A 25,015-nucleotide genomic window follows, 5' to 3' on the forward strand; every position below is an offset into this window, starting at 1 on the left:
GCAATTTGGACCATTCCAGATTTATTAGAGAGCATAATAAGGGCCTCTAATAATACTTCTGGTTAGACTCCAAAGCTTTTTCCATACATTCAGCATATCAAAGCCTATAAAAGTTTCAGTGTCTTTTCCTCATGATTTTACTGCTTTTGTTCTGCCAAAGCAAGGCTTAAACTACCCATGCAACTTTGCATAAAATTTAAATATCAATCTCTCATTTCTTTGGCAGTAGATCAGCCAAAAACCCATAGCTTAAAGACTCATCTAGCCTAAGATATTCTGTTTCTAGTACCCACAGTTTCATTTGCATAAAGATTTTTTTCACTTTCTACATCTGTGTTTTATTTATATTGCAACAGCAATATTTATAAGTTTATGTCACAATAAGTTCCCAGTCTAAATTTGGGTCTTTTTTAATTGTTCAAAGCTTGAAACCACACAAAAAGAGTAAAACATCCAGCCTGGAATGCCTAAATGTGAAGCTTATATTAGTGTTTTCCTCATAATCAACTCCATAATATATTATTTAATGTTGATATTAAAGCACAATGAATGGTGAAATATAATTAAGTCTGAAACCAACTTTACAATATTACATAAATTCACACTATTATATAACTTGATTTTTTTTATCACTTATTTCACTATTTAATTGAAGCTTTGGGTTGTTAAAATGTTTGTATTTATTTGACTAAGATGAGTTCTACCTTTTCAAAATTCACTTTTAGGACTTTTTTTTTTTTTTTTTTTTTTTTTTTTTTTAGTTTTTTTGACAGGCAGAGTGGACAGTGAGAGAGAGAGACAGAGAGAAAGGTCTTCCTTTTTGCCGTTGGTTCACCCTCCAATGGCCGCCGCGGTTGGCGCGGCACACCGCGCTGATCTGATGGCAGGAGCCAGGTGCTTCTCTGGTCTCCCATGCGGGTGCAGGGCCCAAGCACTTGGGCCATCCTCCACTGCACTCCCGGGCCACAGCAGAGAGCTGGCCTGGAAGAGGGGCAACCGGGACAGAATCCGGTGCCCTGACCGGGACTAGAACCCAGTGTGCCGGCGCCGGAAGGCGGAGGATTAGCCTAGTGAGCCGCGGCGCTGGCCTAGGACTATTTCAAATACTGTGTTCTCTGTAAATTTTTGATCTATTCCCCAATACCCAGTCCAAGTAAAACTGATTCATTTTCACAACATTTCAACTCTATCTCTAGTTCTAAACTTATTATTTTACAGATTGTTTTTACTATGTTTTGTGTATTTGATTCTAACTCATTGTGAGAGTGCATATGCTGAGTGCAAAAAGGACCTACCTTATGCAAATGCCTAGAATCACAGTATATCCTCAAGATGTTTGCTTAATAAATAAAATTATTCTCTCTAGCCAACTCATTTTCATCAGTGTTCATTTACCTATTTGTTTAATAAACAACTTTGTAACAATGTCCTATGACAGTAAGAGGAGAGTTTGACCCTGACTGTACAAGTGAATATTAGTACCTTAGTATCCAAAACAGCCACTTATTTTAATGAGAAAGTTACTCTCCTTTATAAAAATTAACATGAAACAAAATTAATGTTTTACATATTTGTTTTTCACTTTGTTTTTCCTAATCAAGTATAAGTGTTATGAAAATTAGGAACAACATCTCTTTCTTTTTGTCATATTTTCAGTGCCTCGCATATAATAAATGCTTAATAAATAACTCGAATCAAGTTAACAAATATCTCTAGTAGTAAACCATAAGCCAATGACTTTGCTACATGTTCATTACTTAATTCAATCAATGTAATCATTTCACTTAAACAACAATGCTTTAAGCAATTTTATTTGATATACAAACAGAGAGATTAAGCTACAAGCTGAAAGTAAACAACTGGTAAGTAGTTAGGCCTGAATTTATATTCAGGATCCTTTGACTCTGCTCTCCCTTATACATTGCAGTGTCCCAGTCTAAGCATTCACTGCAAATTCAGACAAATTCAAATGGGAAAATAGAACAGCTTCCTTACTCCTGCCTTTCACCCACCCTTTTATCGTGAAATTGGGCTATTAGGTACATTCAATCAACTAACCAAGGGAATTTTTAAAAAGTGAAATCAATTAATATCAATATCAATCACAGGCAGGAGTAATTTAAATTCTCTGAACCAAACATAGACATTTGTTCAAATATGTGTTGGAAACAAGACAAAATAAATATTGCTCGTTCTCCAAATATTATATTTTATACATTAAATTTTAACGTAGGGGGCTGGCTTTGTGGTATAGTTGGTAAAACTGCCACCAGCAACATTAGCATCCCATATGGGCACAGATTTATGTCCCACTGCTCCACTTCTGATCAAGCCGTCTGCTAATGGCCTGGGAAAAGCAATGGAAGATGGTCCAAGTGTTTGGGCCCCTGCAACCCATGTGGGAGATCTGGATGAAGCTCCTGGCTACTGGCTTTGACCTGGCTCAGCTCTGACCATTGTGGCCAACAGGAGGGTAAATCAGCTGATGGAAGATCTCTCTCTCTTTCTCTTTCCTCTTTCTTGTTCCCCACCCCTACCCCATGTAACTCTGATCTACATATATTTTTTAATTAACATAGAAAAATAAACAAGGAAGAGGAATTAAAAATTCTTCTTTGTTTGGGTTGTCATTTATCCTGTGCATTTATAATATTTTTACTCAGTGACAAACTTATTAATAACACAATGTTCAAGAAAAAAATTCTAAATTATATCTTTTACTTCAGAAATTACAAACTAAAATGCCTGGATAAGATCAAAGTCCTGTATTTTAGATAGTACAAATTAAAAGTAATTTAGAAAAAATTATTATAATCAACTCTTTGTGTTGGCACATAATGGGATATCAACTATAAATGTAATTATTCTGCACTCTTCTTATAGCTCTCTAGAACAACAGAATGGATAAGACAACAGCAATCATGGTATAAAATTGAGTTTGATCCATTAATTTTAACACTAATTTTTTATGCCAGAAATCTATATATGAGATATTATCAGACATTAGCAAGACTCAAAAATATATGAATTGTGAGACACAAAACTAAGAAAAGAAAATGAAGCCCATATTTAAAGCAAACATCACAACACAACTTAGTAACGAGTCAAAAGAACTAGCATAGAAGTCAAGGAAGCCAGCTCAGCTCTGCCATAAACTAGATGTATGCCCCGGAATAAATCATTAATCTGAAAGAAAAAATATATAGCTTTCAAGATGAAGGCTGGTAAGATCTTCTAAAAACATGGATTTAGAGGCTGAAAGACAAAACAATAAAATGAAATAAACCACAGTGTAACAGAAAAATGTTAAGTTCTCATGGATTGCCAGTCCTAGGACTCTCAGCTAACTACTCAGCCTCTATGACTCTTAGTTTTCTTATACAAAAATATTACTTACAACACAACTTTACTGGTTAGATTAATGGCATAATTAAATTATAAATGAGAATGTAAAATGTGTTATGCCATATTATATTTTTATAACATAAAATTACTATACTCTAAGAATAAGACTTTTCAGGAAATAACAAATATGCAGGCCTTATATTTTCAGAGGGAACCAAAATTGGCAAGATAGCAGAATAGAACTTTCTAATATTCCTACCCTCCTGAGAAACATCAATTTAAACCATTAAACATATATGAAAAAGCCTTCACAAAAGCTAAGTAAAATAGGTGAGCGATTAAGAAAACTAGGTAAAGTACAAGAATAAGAAAAGATGCACTGAACAGCATAAGAAAGACAGTTTTACATTACCTACATGTCACCTCCCCTTACTCCATACAGCACAGCATAAACAGAGGTATCCTTCCACAAAGCAAGAAGAAAGGACAGTGAGCCGTGAACTTTACCTCGGGCCTGATTCAGTAAAACTCAGCGTGGGGAATGCCTTGACCTCCTCAGACTCCAGGCCAGTACCTAAGGACAAACTTCTGGGAATGCTCTAGCACAATCACCTAACAAGTGCAATCACACAGCCGCAGTTTACAGGCCTGTTGTGGACTTGCTGTCCAGGTTGAAACAATCAGCCCCAACATCAGAACTGCTCCCTTCACTGAGCTATCTCTGATAACCCCAGGCTTGAGGTTTGCCCCAGCACCACGTGGTCTTCATTTACTATTCTCGGCCCAGCACCTGTATACCTGGTCTCCAGACTATCCCCTCAGATAGTCTCCAACTAATGCTGGCACAGCTTCTGTGGCCTCTACCTACAAGCTTGGCCTGGGTTTCAGACAAGCCCCAAAGTTCCAAGAGAATGTTTACATAAATAAAATCAGAGATGAAGGGGATATTATAACTGATATCATAGAAATACAAAACATGAAGAGGGACTACTATGAATACCATAGGGCAATAAATTAGAAAACCTAAAAGAAATGTATATATTAATGGATAAATATAACATATAAAAACTGAACCAGGAAGACAGAAAACACAAACAGATCAATAATCAGTAACAGATTGAATCAGAAATCAAAAGTCTCCCAACAAATAAAAGCCCATGAGCAGATGGCTTAACTGCTGAATTCTATCAAAACTTTTTTTTATTAAACTTTTATTTAATGAATATAAATTACCAAAGTACAGCTCATGGGTTACAATGGCTTCCCCCTCCCAAAACTTCCCTCCCACCCACAACCCTCCCCTTTCCCGCTCCCTCTCCCCTTCCAATCACATCATGATTCATTTTCAATTCTCTTTATATACAAAAGATCAGTTTAGTATAAATTAGGTAACGATTTCAACAGTTTGCCCCCATATAGCAACACAAAGTGAAAAAAATACTGTTGGAGTACTAGTTATAGCATTAAATAAGAGTGTACAGCACATTAAAGGCAGAGATCCTACATAATATTTTTTTAAAAAAATTAATTAATTTTCTATGCCATTTCCAATTTAACACCAGTTTTTTTTTTCATTTCCAATTATCTTTATATTTTAAAAAATATTTCTTTATTTATTTATTCAAAAGGCAGAGTTACAGATAAAGGGAGAGACAGCGGGACAGATCTTCCATCCACTGGTTCACTCCCCAAATGGCCACAACAGCCAGGTCTGGGCCAGGCTAAAGCCAGAAGCCAGAAATTCCATCTGGGTCTCCCACATGGATGGCAGGGGCCCAACCACTTGATTCATACTCCTCTGCTTTCATAGGCACATTTGCAGTACCTAGCTTGGAAGAGGAACGACCAGGACTTGAAACAGTGCTCATATGAGATTTTGGCATCATGGGCAGAGAAGCCCACTATACCACAACACCAGACTCTATCAAATTTTTAAGGAAGAACTAACATTCATTCTCAAACTATACCAAAAAACTGAAATGGAAAGACTTTTCTCAAACTCATTCATAAGGCCAGTATTACCTTAAGTACAAAACCAGATAAGATGATAATAACAAGAAAAAAACTATAGGCTGATATCCTTGATTCACAAAGATGAAGAAATCCTCAAAAAAATACTAGAAAATCAAATCTAACAACATATAAAAAGGATGATCAACTGAGATTTACCCCAGAGACACTGGGATGGTTCAACATATGTAAATCAATTAACCTAATATATCACATCAACAGAATGAAGGATTTAAGAGCATATGATCATCTTTATAGATGCAGAAAAGCCTTCAACAAAATTCAATATCCATTCATGATTTTAAAAAAATCCTTTAACAAATTAGGTATAGATAGAACACTGTTCAATACAATTTAGGCTGCAGGTGAGAAATTTAGAATCAACATCATATTGAATGATAAAAAGCTGAGTGTTTCCTCTATGATATGGAATCAGACAAGGATGTTCACTGTCATGGCTCTTAATCATTACACTACAGAAATTTTTAACCAGAGCCATTAGGCAACAGAAAGAAAAAGCACACATATAGAAGAGGAGGATGTCAAATTATCCCTTTAGATAGATGATATGATTTGTATAGAAAGAAACCTGAAGACTTCATCAGGAAACTACTAGACCAATCAATGAATTCGGCGAATCTATAAAATACAAAATGAACACACAAAAATCAGAAGCATGTAAATACATCAAGAATGAACTCAACGAGGAAAAAATATACATAAAAGCAATCCCATTACCAATAGCAAAAATAAAATACTTTGGAATAAATTTAACTAAGTATATAAAAGATCTCTACAACAAAAATCACAAAACACTGATAAAAAAAAAGAAATTGAAGAAGATATACAAAAAATAGAATGACCTCTTGAGACTGGCACTGTGGCATAGTGGGTAAAGCCACTTTTTATGATGCCAGCATTCCATGTGGGCACTAGTTGGAGTACAGGAGACTCCACTTCCAGTCCAGCTCCCTTACTTCCAGTCCAGCTCCCTTAATGTGCCTGGGAAACACCACAAGATGGCACAAGTGCTTGGGACCCTGCATCCACGTGGGAGATCCAGAAGAGGTTCCTGGCTCCTGGCTTTGGACCAGCTCAGTTCCAACTGTTGTGGCCATTTGGGGAGTAAACCAGGAGATGGAAGGTCTCTCTCTCTTTCTCTCGGCCTTGGCCTTGGCCTCGGCCTGTCTGTAATTCTGCCTTTCAAATAAATGAATAAATCTCTTTTTTTAAAAAAAGATCTTATATTCATGGAATAGATTTAATATTGTTAAAATGTCCATATTATATAAGACATTTTACAGATCGCACTTCTCATCAAAGTATCAATGACATTCTTCACAGAACTAGCAAAAAAAAAAAAAACCACTCAACATCTTTATATACTACAAAAGATATCAAAAGTCAAAATAACCTTAAACAAAAGAAACTATTTTGGAGGCTTCACTATATCCAATTTCAAGTGACTATTTCCACAACAGCATGGTACTGGTATTAAAACAGAAATATTGAACAATGATAGACTAGACTTCCCTAAAATTAATCAATGTGGAACAAGCTGATCTTTTTTTCCTTTTTTTTTTTTATTTGACAGGCAGAGTTAGACAGTGAAAGAGAGAGACAGAGAGAAAGGTCTTCCCTCTGGTGGTTCACTCTCCAAATGGCCACTATGGCCTGTGCGCTGCGCCGATCCAAAGCCAGGACCAGGTGCTTCCTCCTGGTCTTCCATGCGGTTGCAGGGGCCCAAGCACTTGGGCCATCGTCTGCTGCTCTCCCAGGCCACAGCAGAGAGAGCCAGCTGATCTGTAACAAAAGGCAATAAATGGTGCTAGAAAAACTAGATATCCATATGCAGAAGATTGACCCCATCCTCACCTCACACAAAAATCAACACATAATGTATCTGAGAGAGCCAAGATGGCTGAATAGGGAAAACATGTGCTGATTTTGACCATAGGAAGAAAGAGAAGAAAGGGGAATGGACTGCATTCCCAAGAGACGGTTGGAGAGAAGTCTGTAGTGGAAACTCTAAGAAAGAAGAGAGATGCTGTGGCGCATCAAGGATGGAATGATCATGCAGCAGCAAGCCAGACATAGCCAGTGACTTGCATAGTTGGTCACTGAAGGGGATGCCATCTTCTATGAGTGGGACATCCAATGACCATCAAGAAGGGACATCTTAATAAGGCAAGTAAGGTGATGCTGGCCTCATAAAGGAATTTAGGAGGATTCCCTCCCTTTCAATTGTTTTGTGTAGTTTCTGTTAGGAAAAGGGTTGCAGATTGGTGCCTCCTCACAAGGGGCACCAAAATGTTAGGAAAAGAGCTGTAGAATAGAGAAGAGGCAGTGTATGAATTTACAGCCAGAACAAAGCTATTCAGAGAAAATAAATCTGCAGAGGTGGGTGACCAATTGCCTGAGTGTACACGATGGAGCATGTGGCAGAAGGCCTCGACTCCCAGGGGTCAGGCCTTTTTAAGGAGGTCTAAGGCTGGTGGTAGGGGTAGGGGGCAGCAGGGGGACCGGAATTCCAAGAATTGGCAAGGCCATGGGAACCTGGAAAAGAATGCAGGGTGGGGTATGAAGGCACTAGGGTGTGAGATCCAACTGAGTTTCAAAGGAAAGGAATACATTATAAATTTTATCTCTTTCGGGAAATGACAGAGAATGGCTGAGCCTTATGTCCTGGCCCATCAGTGTCTGATGATTGGGATTACTTGTTTAAAAGTTTGTTAGAACTCAGCAGTGAAGCCGCCCATTCCTGGGTTTTTCTTTGTTGGAAGGGTCTTTGAAAAAATAAATAAAACTAATAAACCATTGGCCCAAATAACCAAAAGAGACAACTTGAATCAATAAAATCAAGATAAAAATTATTTGTTAGAACAGATACCATGGAAATAAAAATCATCAGGAATTATTATAAACAGCCATATGCAACAAATTGAAAAATCTAGAAGAAACAATAGAATTCTGGACATATAAAATTTATCAAAATTGAGTCATAAAGACATAGAAAGCCTAATAGACCAATAAACAATACAGAGATTGAATCAATAACAAAATTTTTTTAAATAAAATTGTTTAACTAAAAGGAATAAAGGCTACACAACAGGACCATAAAATAAGCAAAATTAACAAGATGATAATTCTTCCTAATCAATAATTACCTTGAATTTAAATGAATTACATTTTAAAATAAAAAAAATAGAGTGGCTCAATCAATTTAATAAAAAAAAAAAGACCTAACTTTTGCTGCCTGTAAGAGACACACTTCATGATTTGACTCAAAAACACAGAGATGGAAAAGACATTGCATGTCAATGAAAACCAAAAGAGAACAGAGGTAGTTGTATTTACATTATTAAAATAGACTTTAAATCAAAGACAATAAACAATAAATAAAAATAAAAACCAAAATAGAATAAATAAAATAAAAAAGAAGCTCATTATACAGTAAAAAAATAAAGGTTGATTAATGATCAAGAGGAAACAACTGTAAACATATATGCACCCAACTTCACAGCATCAAATATAAAAAGCAAATAGTAACATACCTGACTGTGAAACCAACTAATAAAATAATACTAGGGGCCCACAGTAGTATACTCTCAGCAATGCATAGATCTATCAAAAACAAAATGAATAGGAAAATATTGGAATTAAACTTTACATCAGATCACATACACAAACATATACAAAGCATAAAACAGGAAAAAAAGACATACATTCAAACAGTAAAAGTAATTTTGATCCAGGGAGCTAGCACTGTGGCATAGTGCGTAAAGTCACTGCCTGCAGTGCCTGCATCCCATATGGGTGCTTGTTCAAGTCCCAGCAGCTCCACTTCCGATCGAACTCACTGCTATGGCCTGGGAAAGCAGAAAAAGATGGCCCAAGTCCATGGGCCCCTGCACTAGTGTGGCTCCTGGATCCTGGCTTAGGATCAACTCAGCTCCAGCCATTGCAGACATCTGGGGAATGAACCAGCAGATGGAAGATCTTTCTCTCTCTGCCTCTGCCTCTGTGTAACTCTGCCTTTCAAATAAATAAATAAATCTTTAAATAAATAAATAAATTTAATACCTGAAATTATAACAGCATCAGGAGAAAATATAGAGGAAATACTTCAAGAGATTAGCACAGGCAATGACTTTTTGGATAAAACCCCAAAATCACAGGCAAAATTAGTCAAATGGGATTATATCAAGTTTAGAAGCATCTGCATAGCAAAGGAAACATCAACAGAGTGAAGAGACAACCAAGTTAATGGGAGAAAATATTTGCAAAATTATTCATCTGATAAAGAATGAACATACAGAATATCAAAAACAAAACCAATCCAATTAAAAATGGGTAAAATATTTGAGTATATTTATGAAAAGAAGAAATGCAAATGGCCAATAGTACATGAAAAACTTCTCAATATCACTAGCTATCAAAGAATATAAATCAAAACCACAACAAGGTATCACCTCACTCTAGTTAGAATTGCTATACCAAAATATTTTTAAGAAAATAAAAAATGTTGTCATGGATGTAGAGAAAAGGGAATTCTTATATGGAAATATAAATCAGTCAGACATTATGGAGAACATTACGGAGGTGACTCAAAAACTAGAAAATATATCTACCATATGACTAAGATATCCCATTTCTAGGTATATATCCTAAGGAAGTGAAATCAGTATATGAATAACATAACTGCACTTCATGTTCATCGTGGCCCTATTCACAATAATTAAGATATGTAATCAATATAGGTGCCAATAACAGATGACTAGATAAAGAAAAGGTATAAGTATACAGAATGGAATATTATTCTGTCATAAAAAGAATGAAATTCTGACATTTGCAGCAAAATCTATAAAATTGGAGATTATTATGTTAAGTGAAATAAGCTAGACACAGAAAGATAAAAACCGCATGTTCTCTCTCATATGTGGATGTAAAAAATAATAGTAATAATTATATATTTGATACAAATTTAAGAGTGATTACTAGAAACTGGGAGGGTAAAGGAACTGGAAGGAGGTTGGATAATGAGTACCAAAACACAGAAGGTTGAATGCAATGGGTTCTGGTATTTTACAGCACAAGAGAGTGACTGTAGATAATGATTATGTAAAATATCCTATCTAAAGAACTGGATGAGAGGGCGTTTGGTAGGTTCCAAATGTAAAGAAAAGAAAATGGAAAGCTGATTGCCTAGTATGGTTGTTTGAAGTTATGTATGTATATTGAAAAGTTGAACTGTACTTCTAAATCTGTGCAAGTATTACATGGTAATCTAAAATTTAAATAAATAAATACAATGTTTTGAAATAAAATACAAAAAAAAAGAATCCTTCTAAGTCATTTGGGACAGAATCTTTCCACACCTGATATATGGTCACCCCAGATTTCCTTCAGCAAGACTTCAATTGAAGCAGTTTATGAAGAGTCCTCCTACTATTGATCCCCCCTTAGTAATTTCCCATCCACTGAATTTCTCTCTCTGCTTGTTGGCTAAATTTCCCCACCTGTCTATTGTATTTGGAGTTGAGCCTAAGCTCCTTCTCCTGTTGTAGCAGTCTGGACACCAAATGCAATAGCCCTGAATAGACTCTTGCTTATCATTTAACAACAAGAACTAAAAAAGCATACAGATATAAATGATCTCTATTCCTAGAGAACATAGTTGATAGTGTAGAACACTTTAAGTTGACAAATAAGCTACTAGAAGTAAGGAATTTAGCAAGGTTGAAGAATATAAGACCATAATGCATTATCATATACCAGCAATGAACAATTAGTAATTAAAATTTTTTTAAATAATGTCATCTACAACAGTATCAAAAGGACAAGAAATAGGCATAAATCAAACAAAAGATATTTAACACCTGGATGCTGAAAAAACTAAAATGAAAGCTATGAAATGTCAATAAATGGACAAATGTGCAGGACTAATGGATTAGAAGAAACAGTACTAGCATATCAAGATGTAATTTTCTCTAAGTATCTAAAGATTCAACACAATGCCAATCAAAATTCCATCAGGAAAGCAGAATTGTTTGTACAAATCAACAAGCTTTTTCTGAAACTTACATGAAAAAGAAAAACAATTTTGAAAATGGAAAATCTATACCATCTCATTTCAAGATTTTCAATAAATCTATAGAAATCAAAGTAGTGTGGAGTTGGAAAAAGATATATGAACTTACCGTTCAATGGAACAGAATATAAAGTTCAGAAATAGACTCACACACATAGGATCAACTGATTTTAAGCAAAGATTAAAAAAAAAAACAATTTGATAAAGATGGTCTTCTGCATAGATGGCCTTTTCAACAAATGGTATTGAAATCACTGGACATCTATATATAAACAACAAAACCTGAATGTATAGTTTATACTATACATAAATAGAACTTCAAAATGGACCAAAGATCCAAACATAAAACCAGGAAGCTGTTAGTAAAAAAGCAGGTGCATGCTTTCTGATGTTCAGATGAAGAAATTATGCTAGAAATAATATCAAAAGCATTATTCACAGAAGAAAATCACTGATAAACAGGACTTAATCAAAATTATAAACTCATTGTAAAAGATAATTTCAAGGGAATGAAAACACAAATACCCATTTTCAAAACACATTTAAAATGACTTTTATCTAGAATATACAGGGAATTTTTAAAACTCAATAATAAGAAAACAGACTACCCAGCTTTACACATTTACAAAAATTTTAAGCAGCTATTTCACCAAAGAATGAATATTTCCATGTAGTAAATACATATAAGAAAAGATGGCCAAAATTATTAGTCATATATGAAGAAAATGCAAAATAATTCCACAGAGATATGATTGACCAACTATCAACATGGCTAAAACAAAAATAAAATACTAATAAAACCAAGTGCTGGCAAGGACATGCAGTAAATAGGACTCTGGTATGTTACTGATATAATTGCAAACTGATACAGCAGCTCTGGAAAACAGCTTTGCAGTTATTTATACAGTTACGTATAATGAGGGCTGGCACTGTGGCATGGCGGATAAAGCCACCACCTGCAGTGCCAGCATCCCATATGGGCACCGGTTCAAGTCCCGGCTGCTCCACTTCCAATCCAGCTCTCTGCTGCGGCCTGGGAAAAGCAGTACAAGATAGCCCAAGTCCTTGGGCCCCTGAACTCACACAGGAGACCTGGAAGAAGCTACTGGCTCCTTACTTCAGATTGGCACAGCTCTGGCCATTGTGGCCTTCTGGGGAGTGAACCAGCAGATGGAAGACCTCTCTCTCTCTCTTTCTTCCTCTCCTTCTCTCTCTGTGTAACTCTGACTTTCAAGTAAGTAAACAAATCTTTTTTAAAAAGTTAAGTATATTCATATACAAAGAATATGAATAAGCAATCTTCCTCCCAATTACTTACCCAAGAGAAATAAACACTTGCATTCACAAACGATTACAAAAAAAGCACACAAATATTTATAGCAGGTTAATTCATAATTTTAAAAACTGGAAACATCTCTAAAAATCTCTTAATTGGATAAACAAACTAACAATACTTGCCAATTTGTAAAAATATCTTATTTGCTTATTTCTATTTTACTTTATCTTTTTTCTCATAATAGAACATAAGCCTCTGCAAAACAGAAGGAATTTTTTGGTCTTATTAAATTTTTATGTCTGAGTGTCTATAACAGTGTCTGAGATACATACAAAAATATTTAATCTAAGGACAACAAAATAACATTTATGGAGAACTTTCCATGCATTAGTATATACAAATGGTCCCCAATTTAGTGACAGTTCTATTTAGACTTTTTCTACTTTATGATGGTGCAAAAGTGATATACATCAAGTAGAAGCCACACTTCAAATTTTGATTTGACCTTTTCCCAGGCCAGCAATATACATTACAATACTTCCCCCTGATGCAGGAAGCAGCACTGAGCTGTACCTCCCAGTCAGCCATATCATCACAAGGGTAAATAATCAATACTCTATGCGTACTGTTTTGCTAAACTATGATATTCAGTAGATTAAGTGTATTAAATGCATTTTACTTAAATTATTTTCTATTTTCAATGGTTTTGCCTGTACATGTTTCATCATAAGTTGAAAGGCATCTGTATTATCTCAAGTTAAGTAGGGAACTGATATATGAAGAATATAAAATAACAAAAATAACTTGTCCAGAGTCACACAATTGAGTACCAATGTTGGCAGTCCAACTCCGCGATGGATCTTAATCCAAACAAGGAGATGTTGGAAGAACATTACAGGACAGAGATAGTAAAATGAAAAAAGGTGAGAAACAACATGGTCTCTGCAGGGAACTGCAAGAAGGCCAAAAAGTATTTAAGTCAAGGGACCAGATTGTGAAAAGTAGCCTATATTAGGCAAAGAAGCTTAGACTTTACCCTAAAGGTAATAGCTATCTACCTAAAGGATTTATCAGCACAGTGTCAAGGTCAAGTCTTCACTTTATATTGAATACTCCAGCTCCAATAGGAAGAATGGACTTAAACAAAATGAGATTCTGGATAAAACAACATGCTGGAAGAGAACTGACAAAATCTAGGAAACAAATGTCAACACATCTAACTGAATGGTTGCAGCAGAGATACAAAGCCATACATGAATTCAGGAAATAATTTTAAAAGTACTAAAATCATGGAACAAATTTGATTTTGTTACCTATAAAGTGAAAATAATACTACCAACCTCCCAGGGTTGTTTGGGGGGCTGGATATAAAACATTTAGCACAGTAATGCTACAGCAAAAATGATCAATAAATGGTGGTTACATCAACATGGTGACATTAGCACAGTTACTATTGTTATATATGCATCCTGAAGGCAGTAGTGTAAGATAATCCCCATGTTTCTGTCTGAATGCCTGCATTGATAGTAGTGCCATTCAATAAAAAATGGAAGGAAGAGAAAAGGCAAATTTAGAGGGCAAGATAAACAGCTAATTTTTATAAATGGTGAGTTTGAGATACTCTCAGGATATTCAGTGGTGATAGTCAACAGATATTTAATACAGGAGATATTTTCAAGTAGGAAAACAATTGAGAAAAAAGAAAATAATTAAAAGATATAAGATTGAATCAAAAGATATCAAATCACAGTATAAATATTTAAGAAGTTTGGAGAAAACAAGCCCATGAAGGAAAATCAGAAAAAAATAAGCAGACAGATACAAGTGGAATCAGAAGAGGATATCATGAAAACTAATGTAACAGAATTTTTAAAAGTTATATAAAAATAGTATCAAACGCAAGATAGTTAAGATACTGGGTACAATATGTCCACTGAGTTTAGCAATATGAAAGTGATGCATGAGTAATAAAATAATTAAATGTGTATTTAATAAATACTACAAAATTGAATGTCAGCTAAGTTTGCATTTCAACTCTCATTTTAAATTATTATAATAGAATATGGTATAATAGATACCATGAGCAAATATATAAACATTGCAAAGATATAAAAGCAGGGGCCAGTACTGTGGCATAGTGGGTAAAGCAGTCACCTGCAGTGCTGGCATCCCATATGGGCACCAGGTCGTGTCCAGGCTGTTCCACTTCCAATCCAGCTCTCTGCTATGGCCTGGGAAAGCAGTGAAACATGGCTCAAATCCTTGGGCCCTGCACCTGCGTGGGACACCTGTAAGAAACTCCTGACTCCTGGCTTTAGATCGGCACAGCTTCAGCCATTGTGGCCAACTAAGGAGTGAACCAGCAGATAGAAGACTGACTCTCTCTCTCTCTCTCTCTCTCTGCCTCTGCTTCTCTCTCTGTATAACTCTATCAAATAAATAAATCTTTTTAAAAAAAGCAATGAAACCCTCATAGTAGTGAACAGATGGTTAAATATCACCATCTTTAAAAAAAAGAAAGAAAAGCAATTATTATATGTATATCATTGCTATAATCCTAGGCTTATTATGAATTCTCAGAAACTCAAATTTATCTCTATAAAATAAAAGTCACCTTCAAAGGATGAAAAATACATTCATGTTTGTGTCATTTATGCTAAAATTGAAATATTATGGTTGATATGCCAAATCTTTAAGTTTTCTATACAACTTCACATATTCAATAGTATCCTATCTTCTGAATATTATCTAAACAGAAAACTTTTGGTCCCATGACTCAGAAATATGCTTAACTTATGCTAGATCTTACATAGACCACCCTAAATTAAATGTGCCCAAACATATTCAACAAATGAGGTTACTAAAGTTAAGAATAAATATATGTACCTGTATAATAAACACTGCTTTGATGTTTTATAGACATTTACTATCAACCATCAATATAATATTGTACAAGGGATCTGTAAATGTCTATGGAAAATACATATTCAGAAAAACATGCATGGATTTCAAAATTTTTGCAACAAAATAAACAAAATAATCTTTTAATTCCATTTTCCCATGAACTTTCTAAAGCACCTTCATATGATTTTTTCTGTGAACATAACAAAATACCAGGGTACTTTATAAAGAAAAGAAATTTATTTAGCTCAGTTTTTGAGCCTGAAAGCCCTGGCTGTTGTGGCCATCTGGGGAGAGAACCAGCAGATGAAATACTTTTCTTTTTTTTCCGCTCAGTATACATTTTATTGCCAAAGTGACAAAAATAATCTTCTTTTTAAATGTTTAAGGTATACAAATTTCATGCATTTCATTTCGTATATACATCTATAGGAAAATTGTGATACTTCCCACCCTACTATCTCTCCCACCCATGTTCCCACCCTTCTTAGATCCTCTCTCCTATTACCTCTGTTAATGTTTATAAAGATTTATTTTTTTTTTACTTTATACTCATAAGATTAACTCCACACTAAGTAAAGAATTCAACAAATAGTATGAATAAAAAACACTGTTATCTCTGTCTCTCTCTGCCTTTCAAATAAATAAAACAAATCCATTAAAAATACTATTTATCCCCAAGGATTGTTTTAATGGTTAAATGAACTAATATCATATAATAATGTTAGCTATTGTTGGGGCTAGTGGCCATGGCCCGACATGAGATGCAGCAGGCTGAGGCCGTCCCTTATCTAATCCTGTTTCCTGTGCTTGGTGTTCTGAAGGCACAAGACACATTCCTGCAGGCAGGATGTGACTTCTGATGAAGGTGTATGATGTTCTTTGCTCTATCAGCAGAGCTTGTACCCTGATCTTTGCTACCTTGTAAACTTGTTTCGTTCCTGTGCTATGCATGATTGCACACAATGAATGTTATCTGTATGGGGCCTGGGGTATATATCCTTGTGTTTCTTGGTGCTCGCTGCTGAAGACTGAAGGGTTTCCTTAGGGAGACTGCCTCCAGTCCCTCATCGCCGGGCCCCCTACTTTGGCTTGGAACGCGATGAGGCAATAAACGTGGTGATGAATTGACTGAGTGCTGCGTGTCTCCGTGTGGTTTGTCGGGTGGCCTCCGACAAGCTATAAAAATGAAAATTGAATGACAGAGAAAATGAGAACCTGTGTTCTTAGAGTATTTTGTAGAAGTAGTACTAGAAGCAATTATTAATAGATTATATTTGTAGACCCCTGCTTTTGTACTAGACATTAGATTCGTTACATGCATTATCATATGATGTAATTCTTACATTAGCTCTATTAAGTAATACTATTAAACCCATAAATACATATAGAAATTGAGAAATAGATAAATAGATTAATAACCCAAGGTCTGTCATTTTTCCAAGTAGTAGTGCTAGGCCTAGAAAACATGTATGCCTAACAAAGTGTTCATTTTCTTAACAGCTACATTTTGCTTGCTGATGAAGATGATAATAGCCATAGATTTTTGAAAGGATGAGAAAGAGGAGGTAAAAATAAGCAAGATATTACGAGTTTTCTAGCAGCAATTTGCCATGATGGTAGCTTTTTTTCTCACTGTTCCTATTACTGTTCTTATCACTACTACTATTGTGGTATTAAAAAAACAAAAAACAAACAAAAAAAACAAAACAAAACAAAAAAAACAGGGGCCTATGCTGTGGCATAGCTGATAAAGCCGCCACCTGCAGTGCTGGTATCCCATATGGGCACCTGTTCGAGTCCTGGCTGCTCCACTTCCGATCCCGCTTTCTGCTATGGCCTGGGAAAGCAGTGGAAGATGGCCCAAGTCTTTGGGCACCTGCACCCACATGGGAGACCTGGAAGAAGCTCCTGGCTCCTGGCTTATGATCCCTGCAGCTCTGGCCATTGTGGCCAACTAGGGAGTGAACCAGCGGATAAGAAGACCTCTCTCTTTCTGCCTCTCTTTCTCTCTCTGTGTAACTCTGACTTTCAAATAAATAAATAAATCTTTAAAAAAAGAAAATAAAAAAAATAAAAAAAAACAATAGCCATCACGTATTGAGCTCCTATTATCTAGCAAATACCACGCAAGTCACTTTACATACATTGAATTATTTAAATTTGGTAATATCCTTACATAGTGGTATCCTCACTTTTGCTTTACAGATAGTAACACAGGAGTAGCGAACATCTGGCTTGTGGACCATAGAGGGCCTGTAAAATCATTTGGTGCGGACCTGCCAAGGCAGGAGGGTTTAGAAATATTTTGTTATTATAAAATAATTCTAGTTTTTATCTCCTGTTCACATACCTAAGAGGATACCCAGGCAAAACAGAATTTATGAATTAAAGAAACAAGACAAAATAATATATGGATCTTTTTTATTGTCCCATGTTATTCTGGGGATATAATTAATTTCTTTATGGCTAGAGGCCTGAGACATTGTATCATATCCCATTTATTTGGGCAAAGCTTCAAGTAAGTGAGGAAAAAAAATAGTTTATTATGGATATATGAACATGTGAGTTCATAAAACAATACAAAGCCAGAAATTCAAGGAAGGAAATCTCATTCACTGCTGATAGCAAAATAGTATAACCTTCTTCACAGCAATTTATAAATATACGTTAAGTCTTCAAAATGTTCATATTCTTTGTTCATCGTTTCTTCCCATGTATATTTATGCCAAGAAAGTAATACAAAATTTGGCTAACATTCCTACATAAAAATGTTCACTACACTGCCATTTATAACAATATATAATAGAAAACAATCTTTATGCCCAAAAGTAAGGTCCTGGCCCAATGCCATATAGCTATTATAGAGTCACATTATCAAATTTTTAATGATAAGAAATTGACTGTGTAAATGCTTATATCTTCTTTCTAAGAAGATACAAATTTAATAATGTTCTAAAAAATAAAGCAGAAAATAAGCCTAGAAATAAATATGCCAAAATTTAACAATATTTGTTTCCAGCTTGTAAGATGATGTGTGCAAGCTTTTTCTGTTTGTAATAATCATATTTGTCATAATTACTACATTGAGCATTGGTTACCTTATCAGAAATGAGAAGGATAAATTTAGAGAAATAAAAATAATGTAAAAGATTTTATTTTTTTTTTATTTTTATTTATTTATTTATTTATTTATTTTTTTGACAGGCAGAGTGGACAGTGAGAGAGACAGAGAGAAAGGTCTTCCTTTGCCGTTGCTTCACCCTCTAATGGCCGCCGCGGTAGCGCGCTGCGGCCGGCGCACCGCGCTGTTCCGATGGCAGGAGCCAGGTGCTTATCCTGGTCTCCCATGGGGTGCAGAGCCCAGACACTTGGGCCATCCTCCACTGCACTCCCTGGCCACAGCAGAGAGCTGGCCTGGAAGAGGGGCAACCGGGACAGGATCGGTGCCCCGACCGGGACTAGAACCCGGTGTGCCGGCGCCGCAAGGCGGAGGATTAGCCTGTTGAGCCACGGCGCCGGCCAAATAATGTAAAAGATTTTAAATAGTCCAGGAATACAATTTTATTTCCTTTTATTGGCTGAGGTTTTATCATAAGTATTTAAATTGGAAGATTTGCTTTCACATCACACAAGTGTATCAATAATAAATTCTCACATAAGAATATTTAATATCAATTTTACAGAGAGAAATTTACTTTTCCATGAAGGTACCAGGACATTTAATTTTCATGGACTCTTGTAAATACACTATTTAGAAACTACTTTTAGGGGTTAACAGTTCTGGGATACATTTCTATGTTCAAGGCTTTGATCACATTATAAAAAATCAAGGCAAATAACCCAAAAGCTAAACCTGTTTAAACAAACAGTATATTTAATACTGCAAGTTTTAACATTCATTTAACAGAGTCAGCCTGTGATAACTAATACTGTTTTTGTCTACTAGTACCAAGCCCTAAATGTGGTTCTTGACTAGATTACATTCATACAACTCTCATTTTAATGGAAATTGGAAAGATGGAAAAGATTATAGGAAGACATTATCAAAGTAGACCTTACAAGTCAAACTTGATAGTAACACTATTCTCTTTCATGTAGACAACCATGAAAACAAATATCCTGTGAGCTAGGGATATATATTGTATCTTTGCAGTAGATCTTTATGCCTTCTTTAAACAGATTTCCATAACTATATAATGTGATTATAGTGGGTGAGACAATGGCCCACAGAAAGAGGCTGATAAAGTATCAGGCTCCAGGAAATCAGATAAACATTTTTTGACTTCCAAATGTAACAAAAGCAGGATAGCAGTGGATATGAAGACAGAATTTACAAAGAAAATATTGATTCTAATACCTTTAAAAATAAGCATCCATTTAACAGTCTCAACTCTCTTATTAGAATAACCCCTTGGAATACATTTATTTTACTTATTTCATTGATAGACAAGATATAGTTTTCAGATGTAAAGCTATTGTAAAGACTTTAGTAGAGACATTTTAAACAGCCAAAAGAACATAACTTTAGAAGAACAAACAAGAAACTCAAAAATATATAAGCAACTGCTCTCAAAGGTATAACTGAAGGAACACTTCTTTCCTAATTCTCTGGTCATCTCACACTTCAACTCTATTCCTGACTTGTATAAGCTATGCAAGCTTTATAGACACTAAAGGAAAGACAGAAAAACAAAAATGAAACAAAACAAAACAAACAAAAAAACAAGGTCAAGAATTTAATGTAAACCAAAGCTTAAAAAGTATAATTTTTAATCTTCTGTTAAGTCTCTATTTAGCAAAAGATGTAAAGAAAATAGATGATTCTGTTGTTTGAAAAGTAATCAACTCCATTTCTTATGTTATTAGGTTTCTGGATTCAGTAAGCAAGCTAAAGGATGTACATATATTGTACAAGCAGAGGAAAAGCAAAACCCCTTATATGGATTAGAAAACATGGCAGTTTATACTACTTTTAAGAAAATACGTCCAGGGGCCGGCGCTGTGGCACACTAGGTTAATCCTCTGCTTGTGGGCACCATCATCCATATGGGTGCCAGTTCTAGTCCCAGTTGATCCTCTTCCCATCCAGCTCTCTGCTGTGGCCCGGGAAAGCAGTGGAGGATGGCCCAAGTGCTTGGGTCCCTGCACCCACATGGGAGACCAGAAAGAAGCACCTGGCTCCTGGCTTTAGATGGGCGCAGCACCGGCCTTAGCAGCCATTTGGGGAGAGAACCAACGGAAGAAAGAACTTTCTCTCTCTTTCTCTCACTGTCTGTAACTCTACCTATCAAATAAATATATATATATATTTTTTTTGGATGGGCAGAGTTAGATAGTGAGCGAGAGAGAGAGAAAGGTCTTCCTTTTTCCGTTGGTTCACCCCCCAAATGGCCAGCGCTCTGTGATCTGAAGCCAGGAGCCAGGTGCTTCTCCTGGTCTCCCATGCAAGTGCAGGGCCCAAGCACTTGGGCCATCCTCCACTGCCTTCCTGGGCCACAGCAGAGAGCTGGCCTGGAAGAGGGGCAACCGGGATAGACTCCGGCACCCCAACCGGGACTAGAACCCAGGGTGCCAACGCCGCAGGCAGAGAATTAGCCAAGTGAGCCACAGCACTGGCCCAAATAAATAAATTTTTAAAAAATAAAAAAAAAAGAAAATATGTTTTTTTCCTTCATAAGAATTGACTAAACTGTTCCAGAATTGTTCTTCAGAGGTGTATGACTATGATAACCATAGTTACGAACATAAGAAAGTAACATCAGCAGAAGAATGACAGGTTGTTATGTTTACCTCATGGTAACAGAGAGAACCTTGGGGGACCCAGATTTGAAATGCCAAAATTTAGTCTAACATACGTGGTGAATGCCTCCTGTGAGTTAAACTCTCGAGAGTCAGTAACAGACTTTGGGAATAGACTTTCAGGACTATTGACTGTCTTTGTGGAACAGAAAGGTCAATCCCTTCAGGCAGGTAGGTCTTCCTAAAGCCGAAGGAGAGGACTATGATTATTATTACTGTGAAAAACTGAAAATAAGAATTCTGTTATAAGACAGCAAAAAAAACAATAAACAGTTTATCTTTGAGGGGTTCTTTGTATGAGGTTTAACTCTTTTTTTTCTCCCCTTTGTCTTAAAATTCTGAGATAATCAAATTTACTAAACAACGTTTAGGGTCCTCCATGTTTTATTCCTTCAAGTTAGCCCCAATACTTCTGTAAACATCCTGTGAACTCAGTCCTGGAGTGGTAGTGGTGTACAGAATTAAGACTATCTGTAGTGAAGTGTCTATCCCTGCACTCTTATTTTGCTGAAGCCAACATGCCAGGAACAGTATTGTGTCAAGAGAGATTCCAGTTCCTAAACTTCAGACAATGACCACCGTCTGATATCCGACCTTTCGTAGCTAAGAGAAACAGACAGAAGCAAACAACCAGGTAAAAGTCCAAGCAGGATGGATTGAATCGAGAGAAAAAAATAAACAAGCTCCTTATATTCTCCCTAAATATACTAAAAAAAGAAAAAAGAAAAAAAGTGACCTGAGAAGAAAAGGTAGATATTGCTTTACAGGACTACCTAAAAGAATCGTATTATCGCTATGAATATGGAGCTTATGCAGAGTTTTCCATGAACAACTGTCTCAAGATAACAGAATAATCATTGTTTTCTTAGGATACAATTTTTATTAATGTTAACTCAAAGCATATATATTTTGTTCGCTATTTTCATCAATACTTTCATCTAAAACATGATCTGAAAAGGATTACAAAGACATACAGGTAGAAAATGTAGCTAAAGAAATCACAATTAAAGGGAGTTGAATTCATTTGAAACAAAAGAAAAATTAATACACAGCAACACAAGTAAAATGTTTTCCAGAGGCCTATAAATTGGCTCTGAGTTCCTACCAGCCCAAACAAAAGTAAAAGAGCATCGGTTACAAGAATCACATTGTTAAAAGATATAAACACCTACCGTACAGTCAAAGAAAAGCTCTTCCTGTGGCTGAAATATCTCTTACAGGTCTTTAAAGGATTTAAAAAATAGAACAGTACACTATATAAAAAAAGTCACTCCCAGTATTTCCTTGTGGTGTCCTCCAAGGAAACCTGGCATATCATACTAGTACTCCAATCAGTAAAGAACACTTTCATCTCAGATAAAATGTTTCTATATTTAATAACATCAAACAATAAAAGTTACCAAAGTGTACCTATTCCTCTGTCTCTTGAAACAAAACTACCATCGGTAATAGGTAACAAGAATATATTACTAATTCTGCCATTATTTTTTATCTTCCTTAAAGAAAACAAAAGCATATTCTTCTTACCAAAACCACACTTAACATACCCCATGATTTTCCTCACCTGTGATTCTCTCACATTTTCAACAGTAAAGTTGAACCAGACACGGAAGCGTGGATTACAGGTATCTGGCCTAATGAAGAGATCGTATTCAAACTCGGAGACCTGGTCCACCCGGCCAAGGTTACCTGGTAATAAAAATTAAAGAGCTGTGCTTTAATAAAAGTTTGTGCAGCTCAATAGTATGTACATTTAATTATTATGAGCTCTTATAGTGGCATTCGTCACCATTTAGTACGGGTAGGTTAAGTATTCACAACCTGTAAGGCTTCCTTCCAGCTCTGCATGCAGCCCAGTGTAAGGGCCGAATGCAGCCTAGAGTAGGAAGGCTTTAAGCTAGTCCCAGTTGTGATACATGCAACTTCACCCTTTTGACCCAGAACCTTTGTGCTGCAAATGTCTTTGACAGATTGGGGTGCTAGATGGATCCTGTGCTTAAATAAACCAAGAGAAGAACTCAAAGTTCAGTTTCCCAGTTAGAAAACTGAGGATGATTATGTTATGTATTTTATATTGAGCTTTATGCTAAACAAACTACCTCTAATATATTGGATTTTGTTTAATTCTCACAACAGAGCTCTGCAGTTTGTACTGTCCTTGTTATATGTTAAACTTCTATCAGAACTTGTTAAAGAATATGTAGAGTTAGGTTTTAAGCAAAAAATTAGAAGTAATGGTTACATAATAATAATAATATTCAATTCATAATCATGAAACTTAATTTCTATTTTCTCCACAAACAGAACTAAGTTACAGAAAAAATATATATAAGCTTGTATCATATCCATTCTTTGTCTCTCCTTTCTCCAATATTCTAATGAACAGTGAATTACCCAAAATGTTAATATCAGAATACAATAAAACTGTTAAACAATCTGGTGGGGGCCAGCACTGTGGTACAGCAGGTTAAGCCACCACCTGCAATACTGGCATCCCATATGGGCACCAGTTCATGTCCTAGCTACTTCACTTCTGATCCAGCTTCCTGCCAATGCTCCTAAGAAAAACAGTGTAAGATGGCCAAGTACTTGAGCCATGCCACCCTGAGAATGGGACCTCTATAGAATTCCTGGCTCCTGGCTTCAGCCTGTCCCAGCCCTGGCTCTTGTGGATATTTGGGAAGTCAACCAGTAGATAGTTTGTCTGTCTGTCCACCTCTCTCTCTCTCTCTCTCTCTCTCACTCTGCCTTTCAAGTAAATAAAATAAATCTAAGGAAAAAAAATAAAGAATCTGGTGAATTCCCCAAACAGATAATCAACAGCTAAAGAAGTGTCAAAATGACCAGACAACATCAAAGCCATTGTTGATTGTTAGATATTATGATGGTATTAAAGAGTAAGGCAATATCTTGCTTTAAAATGAACTCTAGTGAGTCTGGCTCTAAAAAAAAAAAAAAAAAAAAAAAAAAAAACAAACACTCAAAATTGAACTTTAGCCTCATATTCATCCACTATTTCCTATGATACTTACTGGCATGCATTGGCTTTTCTAGGCACACTGTGTTGTAAATGGATGAAGTCCTAGCCTAGGAATCAGCAGACCTAGATTCTAGTTCAATCTGGTTATTTACCCTCTCAGGGTTTCTCACACAAAATGAAAATACTGAGTTATTTAACCTCTAAGGTTATTTCAACTGTGACATTGACTGCCTGATTTAAGGATTGATCAGGCAGTGATCCAACAGAGTGAGATAACCATCCCTACTCCCATACCATATCAATGAATTTCAGATTGTTTACATATGTTATGAAAATTTGGCCTGAGAAGATAGATTTATTCCTCCTTCCAGAAATGGAACACTTACTTCCAGTTAGATATAAACATATTTAAAAACTGCCATTGATATAAAAGAACAAATATGAAATAATTAGGGCCAAAGATTTTCATCTTAATTTTTCCACTTTCAATTGTACCCAGAATTCCCAAAGGGATTTCTCAATTAAATTGTCATTTTACTATCATCCAAAAATGTTTACTAAATCTCCTTGGAGTCAGAAGATCCATGTTAGTTTTAATTCTGCCATTCAC

General features: G+C 35.7%; 1 protein-coding gene across 1 annotated transcript in view; it reads right to left on the reverse strand.

Annotated features, from left to right (window-relative positions):
- AGBL4 (AGBL carboxypeptidase 4) overlaps positions 1 to 25,015 on the reverse strand; it is a 1,345,014-nt gene that overhangs the window by 1,195,068 nt on the left and 124,931 nt on the right. Inside the window, exon 3 of the mRNA XM_062190079.1 lies at positions 22,990 to 23,114. Coding sequence (XP_062046063.1) covers positions 22,990 to 23,114 — 125 coding nt within the window. The remainder of the gene's footprint in view (positions 1 to 22,989; positions 23,115 to 25,015) is intronic.

This window comes from Lepus europaeus, chromosome 5, assembly GCF_033115175.1.
Source record: "Lepus europaeus isolate LE1 chromosome 5, mLepTim1.pri, whole genome shotgun sequence".
NCBI classification, from domain to species: Eukaryota; Metazoa; Chordata; class Mammalia; order Lagomorpha; family Leporidae; genus Lepus; species Lepus europaeus.